The following is an 8,030-nucleotide window of genomic DNA, read 5'->3' as shown; positions in this document are numbered from 1 at the left end:
AGTCCCCCCAGCCCCCCCCCTGTCCTCCCCAAGCCCCCCCAGCTTCCCGTGTCCCCCCAGGGTGCTCCGGAAGTTCCAGTACCTGCTCAACCCCCGGCAGGTTTATAACCTGCAGAAGGGAGGCCCCATGCCCGGGTGAGTGGGGATGGGGACGGGGGGGGCACTGGGGTGCCCGGGGGGCCCAACCCAGCCCTGACCCCCCTCCCTCCCAGGCTGGATTTCTTCCGGGACGTGCCGGATTTTCGTGTCCTGGTGTGCGGGGGGGACGGCACCGTGGGCTGGATCCTGGATGCCATCGGTGGGTGCTGCCCCCCCCCCGGGGGGGGCTGCCCCCCCCCCCCCCCGACCCCCAGGCCCCTCCTCACCCCTCTTTCCTTGCAGACAAAGCCAACCTGCCCCGCCGGCCGCCCGTGGCCGTCCTGCCCCTGGGCACTGGGAACGACCTGGCCCGCTGCCTGCGCTGGGGGGGAGGTGAGAGGGGCAGGGCAGCCCGGGGTCACCCCCTGTGCCCCCAGGCCCTGTGCCCCCATCCCACACCCCCCCTGCCACAGGGTACGCGGGGCAGGACCTGGGCAGGATCCTGTGGGAGCTGAAGAGCAGCACCGTGGTGCAGATGGACCGCTGGGGGCTGGAGGTGCTGCCCCAGGACCCGGCGGCCGAGGGGGACCCGGTGCCCCAGGGCATCATCAACAACTACTTCTCTGTCGGGGTGGTGCGTGGGGAAGGGGGGTGGCCACCGGGGGGGGGCGTGTGTCCCCCCCAGGGCCTCACTGTCCCCCCCGGGCCCCCCCCCAGGACGCCTCCATCGCCCACCGGTTCCACGTCATGCGGGAAAAGCACCCGGAGAAGTTCAACAGCAGGTGGGGGGGACAGGGCCATTCCCATGGTGTCCCTGTGGTGTCTCCATCCCTGTTCCCTTGGCATCCCCATCCCTGTGGTATCCTCATCCCCACCATGTCCCCGTGATGTCCCCCATCCCCACGGTGTCCTGTCCCCATCCCCATCCCTTCCCCATCCCCATCCCCACGGTGTCCTGTCCCCATCCCCATCCCTGTCCCCATCCCTGTCCCCATCCCTGCCCTCCCAGGATGAAGAACAAGCTCTGGTACCTGGAATTCGCCACCTCAGAGACCCTTTTCTCCACCTGCAAGAGGCTCAAGGAGCACCTGAGTGTGGAGGTGGGAGGGGTCCCTGCTCCGGGGTGGGTGGGGGAGCTCGGTGGGCCCTGCCCGGCCTGACGTGCCCCCCCCCCAGGTCGGCGGGACCCCCCTGGAGCTGGGGGGGTCCCTGGAGGGGCTGGCAGTGCTCAACATCCCCAGCACCCACGGGGGGTCCAACCTGTGGGGTGAGACCCGGCGGGCGAGGGGGCCCAGGGCAGCGCAGCCCCCCAACGTCACCGACAGCGAGACCCTCCGGAGCTGTGTGCAGGGTGGGTGGGGAGACCCCTCCCCAGAGCCAGAGGGGACACCACGGGGACAGAGGGACGGGGATGGGGACACCACAGGGACAGGGATGGGACACCACGGGGACAGGGACAGGGATGCCATGGGGATGGGGACGATATGGGGATGAGGACAGAGACAGGGATGGGGACAGGGATGTCATGGGGATGAGGATGGGGATGACATGGGGATGGGGACAGGGGATGGGACCCCACAGAGATGGGGACAGGGATGTCACGGGGATGAGGATGGGGATGATGTGGGGATGGGGACGGGGTGGGGGCACCACAAGGACATCGTGGGGATGGGAATGAGGATGCCACGGGAATGGGGGCAAGGCATCATAGGGATGGGGATGCCAAAGATCTGCCCCCATTGCCCTGACTCCCCCTGTGCCCCCCAGACCTGGGTGACGGGCGGCTGGAGGTGGTGGGGCTGGAGGGGGTTCTGGAGATGGGGCAGATCTACACCGGGCTGAAGAGCGCGGGGACACGCCTGGCGACCTGCTCCGAGCTCACCCTGAGGTGAGGGGGGTCCGGGGGGGCCCGGGGGGCTCTGGGGGTTTTGGGGGGGCTCAGGCCCCGCAGTGACTGACCCGGGGGGGTTTGCAGGACCCTGAAGGCCCTGCCTATGCAGGTCGATGGGGAGCCCTGGATGCAGCCGCCCTGCACGGTACGTGACACCCCCCCCATCCCCACTGAGCCCCCAGGGACCCCCGAGGGTGGGGAGCCCCCCCAGCCCCAGCCTCTGTCTTGCAGATCAGGATCACCCACAAGAACCAGGTGCCCATGCTCATGGCTGCCACATCCCGTTCCTGCGGCGTCTTCGGCACCAAGAGGGGCTCCCTCGAGGCCTGAGGGGGCCGGGGGGGCCGGGGGAGCCCCCCCAAGCTGTGCCCGGGCAGGGAGCACAGGCCAGCCCTGCCAACCCCCCTCCCCAGCAGGAGCAGGGGGGCCGTGCCCCTCCCCTGCACCCAGGGGTGCTCAGAGCCTGGGGGTGCCGGGGGGGGCAGGGGGGCTGCACGAAGCCCCCCAGGGTGCAACGCAGTGGCCAGAGCCCCCCACCCCGCCTGGCCCCCCCGCTATTTATTACCCCCCCCCAATTCCAAGTGCCTGCTGCAGGAATAAAGCTGGTGTTGTGATAAGCACCGGTGCTGGTTGTGCCCCCCAGACCCCCCCAGACACACAACCAGGCGGAGGCACCGGCGCAGATGAGCCTTTAATCTTGGTGGCATCGAGGCCACGCGACCCCCCCACGGCCCGCAGCCCCCCCCGGGTCTGGGGGCTCGGGCCAGGCAGGGGCGGCGCGGGGCGGGGGGGGGTCCCTAGACGGTGTTCCCACGGAGGAGGGGGCTGCTCTCGCCGCTCGGAGCCCCCCCGAAAGTGCGGTGCAGCAGGAGACGGAGGGCGGGGCCGGGGGGCAGCCACGCCCGGGGCCGCGGGGTCGGGGGGGCCGTGGCCAGCAGGGGGGTGTACTTGACTCGTCTGGGGGGGCACAGAGGGGGTCAGTATTGGGGGAGGCCGTGGAGGGGGGCCCAGGTTGTGCCAGGGTGCCCCCACCACCCCACAGTGTGTCCCCAAGTGTTCCCCCCACCCCACAGAGCCCCCCACCCCACACGGTGTGTGTCCCCAGTGTCCCCACAAAGCCTCCTGCCCCCCAGTCTGTGTCTCCCCCCCCCGTGTGTCCCCCCGATGTCCCCCTGACCTGTAGGTGTAGGCGGCCGTGCCCAGGGCAGCAGCGACGAGCACCAGCCCCACAAAAATTGTGGGGGTTCCCGAGGCCGGGGCAGCGCCTGCAGGCAGGGACAGCTCAGCACCCCCGGCCCCCCAGGACCCCCAACCCCCAGGGCCCCCCGTCCCGCTCCCACCTCCGACGGCCACGCGGGTGCTGGCCATGGCCAGGCCGTTGCCGTTGGCCAGGGACACGTTGAGGCAGTAGAGGCCGGACTGGTTGAAGTCCTGGCGCAGCACGAGTTGGCAGCCGGGCGCGGGTGCCACGGCCGAGCAGGTCTCTGTCTGCGCCGTCTGGCACTCGGGGTCGGCCACCACAGTGCACACCTCCTGGGGGAGGCTGCGGGGGGGCGGGGGGGTCAGCCAGTGTGGACCCCCCACCCCGGTGCAGGGTCCTGCCCCTGTCCCCCTCCCCGTCCTCACCTCCCCTCGCACGTCACCGTCAGCTCCACGCTGCTCCCGCTGCCCTCGGGCTCCACGGGCACCACCTGCACGATGGCCACGCTCTCGATGCCCTCTGCAATCAAAGGGTCAGGGTGGGCTCAGCTGCCCCCGCCCGGGGCCCCCCCGAGCCCCCGGCCCGGCACTCACGGACGATGTCGAGCTGTGTGGAGAAGGTGCCGTAGCGGTACAGGATGCAGCCGGTGGAGTCTGCGGCCGGTGCCTGGCGCTTCACCAGCACCAGTGGCGCGGCCGTGGCTCTGGTGGTGGCTCCAGCAGTGGCAGCAGCAAGGGATACAGCCGTGGCTCCCATGGTTGCTCCCACTGTGACTCCAGCTGTGGCATCAACCGTGGCTCCAGCTGTGGCTCCAGATGTGGCATCAGCTGTGGCATCAGCTGTTTCTTCAACTGTGGCATCAACCGTGACTACAACTGTGGCTCCAGCTGTGGCATCAACTGTGACTCCAGCAGTGGCTCCCACTGTGGCTTCAACTGCAGGTCCAGCTGTGGCACCAGCTGTGGCACCATCTGTGGCTCCGTCTGTCTCTGCATCTGCAGGAGAAGGGGCTGGGAAAGGCCGAGGGGACACCGAGCCCTAGGGAACCCCCCAGACACATCCTGCCCCCCCCACCCAGGGCAGCACCCACCTGCAGCCATCGTTCCCTCCGAGGGCACGGGGGCCACCGTGACCAGTGTGTTCCCTGCCGGGGCCACTGAGGTGGGGAGCAGGGGAGCCCCGGACATGGCGGCAGAGCCGGTCCCGGTGCCGCTCACGGCGGTGCTGAGCGCCAGGAGGGCGGGTTCGGTGCCAGTGGGGTCTGAGGGCTCAGTGGCAGAGGGGTCTGAGGGCTCGGTGCCAGCGGGGTCTGAGGGCTCGGTGCCAGCGGGGTCTGAGGGCTCAGTGGCAGAGGGGTCTGAGGGCTCGGTGCCAGTGGGGTCCGAGGGCTCGGTGCCAGCGGGGTCCGAGGGCTCAGCCGCCGATCCCCCCGTGGGCTCCGCCGGCTCGATGGGGGCTGTGGGAGCTGCGGGCAGAGCAAGGGCTGGGGGTCACTCCTGTCGGGGAACACCCGTGGGACCCCCAGACCCGCCGTGCTCCCTTACCGGTGCTGGGCGCCCCGGTGGTGCCCTGCCCGCCCGGCGTGGTGCCCGCGGGCTGGGTGGGCCTGGGGCGCGCCGAGGGCGGGGGGCCCGTGGTGGGGTTCACGATGGGGGCGGCGGAGGTGCCGCAGGGGCTGAGGGGGATGGCGGCCTGCAGGGTCAGGCGGGCGTTGAAGGACCCGGCCTCCAGGTAGGTGTGGGTGACAGTGGGGCTGCGCGAGATGAGGGTCCCGCTCTGGTCCCCGAAGTCCCAGGAGTAGGCGATGTCGGCGTCGCGCAGGTACCGGCTGGGGTCGTGCAGCCGCACGGTGAAGGCCACGGCGCGGTTCCGCACGAAGCGCCCGTCGCCCGCCGCCACGTCCTGCACCTGCTTCACGTCCACCGCGAAGGGAACCTGGTCTGGGGGGGCACACGGGGCTGTCGGTGGGGCCGTCGCCGTCACTAGTTCTTGTCCCACGGCCCGGTACCCGTCACCCCGCCACCCGCCACCCTGGCACCCACAACTCCACACCCGCAACCCAGCACCCACCAGTGATGCTGAACTGAGTGCTGGCACGGCCGATGGGGATGAACTTCTGACGGCCACGGTAATGGTAGACAACGACCTCCATGGTGTAGGAGCCGAGGGGGACCCCGGCCGTGCCCACCGTGAGCTGCGACGCCGCCCCATCCACCACCTGCCAGTAGCGCCCTGTGGGGTGGGGATGGGGGGTCAGCACCGCCCCAGGGCTTCCCCAGATCCTGGGCAGGGGGTCAGGGTCAGGGCCTCACCCCACGTCCACCAGACGTAGACGAATTTGCCCCGCTTGCCCCTGGGGAAGGGCTGCCCATCAGGGAAGACGCCGCCCACGTCCTCGTCCGGCTGCTCTGGAAAGACGGGATCGCCCCGGGCCACGCGGGTGCCTGCGGGGAGCAGAGGGTGAGGGGCGCAGGGCGGGGGTCCCAGGGCCAGGGGTGGGGGGTTTGGGGTGGCCGCTGACCGTTGACGGTGCAGTTCTGGCTCCAGACGACGCGGCCGTCGGGCAGCACCGCCTGGGTGCCGGGGAAGCGCAGGGCGATGGAGAACGTGGCGTCGGCGCCCGCCATGGTGGGAGCGTCGTTGCTGATGTCGAAGGTGACGTCGCCGCCTGCCCGGCACAGGGATGGGGGGCTCAGGGACACACCGAGACCCCCGTGGCCCCCCGGCCCCCCCAGGGCACCCACCTCGCCAGCAGTCGCGCATCCCCTCCTGCCACGGCCGGTACAGCCCCGCGTCCCAGCTCCGGAACGCCGCCGGCCGCCCGCTCCAGGCCCGGCTCCGGTCACGGCTCCGGCCACTGGCTCCTGTGGGACGAGGGCGTTGCGGCACCCAGACCCCAGCCCAGCACCCCCGGCCCACCGGGGAGCCCCCCCGGGACGTGCTGCCCCCTCGGTGGGGTGTCCTCGGGGACCCCGGGCCATGTGACGGGGCTTGGGCCAAGCCCCACGCGGGGCAAAGCCCATCACATGCGCCCGGCGCCGCCTCCAAAGCCCTTTCATGTGACGCTCAGCTGAGCCGGCGCCGGCAGCCCCGGGCAGGGTGGGGTGGGCACCGGAGTGCTGCCAGGTCCCCCCTGTTCCCCACTTTCAGTCTGCCAGGTCTCCCCGTATGACCCCATTTGTAGGGGGCTTAAGGACCCCCCGTGGCCCCACTGTCAGGGGTCTGCCAGGTCCCCCATGTCCCCCACTCTCAAGGGTCCAAAGAGTCCTCCCTTGTGCCCCTACTTGCAGGATTCCCCTCACAGACAAAGGGGGCCCCATTTGTGGGCAGCACAGCGTTGTGTGTCCCCCATTTACAGAGGGATGGGGACCACCCTGTCCCACCCCGCTCCCGAAGGGCTGGAGGTCCCCCCTACATCTTGGAGAAGGACGAGGACCCCACAACAAGCTCCCCACGGCCTCCGAGGGGAGATAATTGGGGTGTAATCAGGATTTGGCTCTGGGTGCTCCCCAGACCCCCCCAAACCCACACTTACGACGCTGAGCCGCAGCCAAGGCCAGGAGGGTCCCCAGGACCACGATCACCCTCAGCATCCACATGGTCCCTCCGTGTCGTCTCCCCCCACGCTCGGGCACCGCCGGGGTAGAGGCGAAGGGGTCGGGAACAGGGGGATTTGAAGGGGTTCTCATTTGCATAATCCCACCCCAAAAAAGGGGGGTCCCAGCCCCTCCCCCGTGTACTGCGTGGGGACACGTGTGTCCATGTGTGTGCGGCCCCGGTCACACGCTCCGGCCCTTCTCCGGGTGGGGGAGGGAGTGCGGGGGGACACAGAGACCCCCCAGCCCGGGGAGGGGGTTTGGAGGTGCTGCCCCCCTGCTCTCAGCACCTGGTGGCCCCAGGGACGCGGATTTGGGGTCCGTGGGGACCCTCCACCCACCGAGCTTAGGGGGGCCCTGGTGTGCAGGGTGGGGGGCACACGTGGGGAGACCCCCAATCTGACACCCATGGGGGGACCCCCATCCCACTGACACGGGGGGACCCCGATCTTTTCTGCTGGGGGTGTTTCCAGCGCCCACCCGGGACTCGCACCCCGTAGGGGTCCGTGTGCTTGGTGTGACTGCTCGTGCGGGACCGTGCCCGCGGGGCCGCGTGTGCGGGACAGACCCCGGAGAGCCCCGTGTCCCCCCCCAGACTGCTGCCGCCCCCGCCCGTGGGGGTGACTCTGAGCCTGGCACAGGTTTCCTCCGGTGATCGGCCTCGCCCGGAACCCAGGGGGTCTCCGGGACCCCGTTCGGTCTCGGGGGACCCAATCCCGGGCGGTGGTCGCGGGGAGCCCACTCGTGACCCAGCGGGCTCCCGGCCGGGGGTCCCGGCAGGAGCCTGTGCGGTCCCGCTCCCGGTCTCGGTCACTGTCACGGTCCCGGTCCCACTCCCGATCCCGATCCCGGTTCCCCCCGCGCGCTCCCCCCGGGTCGGTATCGCTTTAAGGGATCTCCCGCGTCGGCGGTGACGTCACGCGGGCCCGGCCAATGGGGCTGTGCGGGGGGCGGGGCCGGCGGAAGGCGGGAAGGGCGGGGGGCGGGGCCTCCCCCCGACAATTGTCGCGCGCGCGGGGGGGACGCGGCGGCCGCGCTCGGGAACCCGCGACCCCCAGGGACCCCCGGGACCCCCCCCCTCACCCCCGGCACACCCCTAGGGACCCCCCGGGACCCCCCCTCACCCCCGGCACACCCCCAGGGACCCCCCGGGACCCCCCTCCACCCCCGAGACACCCCCCACTCCCGGGACACCCCCCGGGACACCCCTGCCCCCAGCCCCGGGACACCTCCCCCACCCCCGGCACCCCCCCGGGACCCCCCC

The 8,030-nt window shown here is 71.3% G+C and overlaps 2 protein-coding genes across 2 annotated transcripts in view; one reads left to right on the top strand and one right to left on the bottom strand.

Annotated features, from left to right (window-relative positions):
* DGKA (diacylglycerol kinase alpha) overlaps positions 1–2,577 on the top strand; it is a 7,060-nt gene extending 4,483 nt beyond the window's left edge. The window contains 10 exon segments of the mRNA XM_027669244.1: positions 61–135; positions 213–298; positions 382–471; positions 552–712; positions 796–860; positions 1,088–1,178; positions 1,255–1,429; positions 1,846–1,966; positions 2,054–2,114; positions 2,201–2,577. Of these exon segments, the coding sequence (XP_027525045.1) occupies positions 61–135; positions 213–298; positions 382–471; positions 552–712; positions 796–860; positions 1,088–1,178; positions 1,255–1,429; positions 1,846–1,966; positions 2,054–2,114; positions 2,201–2,299 (1,024 nt within the window). The 3' untranslated portion in view covers positions 2,300–2,577.
* A 70-nt stretch (positions 2,578–2,647) lies between these two features.
* PMEL (premelanosome protein) lies at positions 2,648–6,989 on the bottom strand. The gene is made up of 14 exons (XM_027669245.1): positions 6,706–6,989; positions 5,915–6,034; positions 5,692–5,838; positions 5,483–5,614; positions 5,241–5,402; positions 4,715–5,110; positions 4,425–4,635; positions 4,261–4,340; positions 4,112–4,165; positions 3,764–3,991; positions 3,596–3,689; positions 3,310–3,512; positions 3,147–3,234; positions 2,648–2,926 (listed from the first exon to the last, which is right to left on the bottom strand). Exons 1-14 carry the CDS (start codon positions 6,863–6,865, stop codon positions 2,767–2,769), a joined length of 2,235 nt encoding a protein of 744 aa, XP_027525046.1. The 5' UTR covers positions 6,866–6,989; the 3' UTR covers positions 2,648–2,766.
* Positions 6,990–8,030: the final 1,041 nt, after the last annotated feature.

The sequence above is a fragment of the Corapipo altera genome, unplaced genomic scaffold (genome assembly GCF_003945725.1).
Source record: "Corapipo altera isolate COAL_440 unplaced genomic scaffold, ASM394572v1 223, whole genome shotgun sequence".
Taxonomy (NCBI): domain Eukaryota; kingdom Metazoa; phylum Chordata; class Aves; order Passeriformes; family Pipridae; genus Corapipo; species Corapipo altera.
Note: the sequence above shows the minus strand (reverse complement) of the source record. Positions and strands in the feature narration are given on the sequence as shown.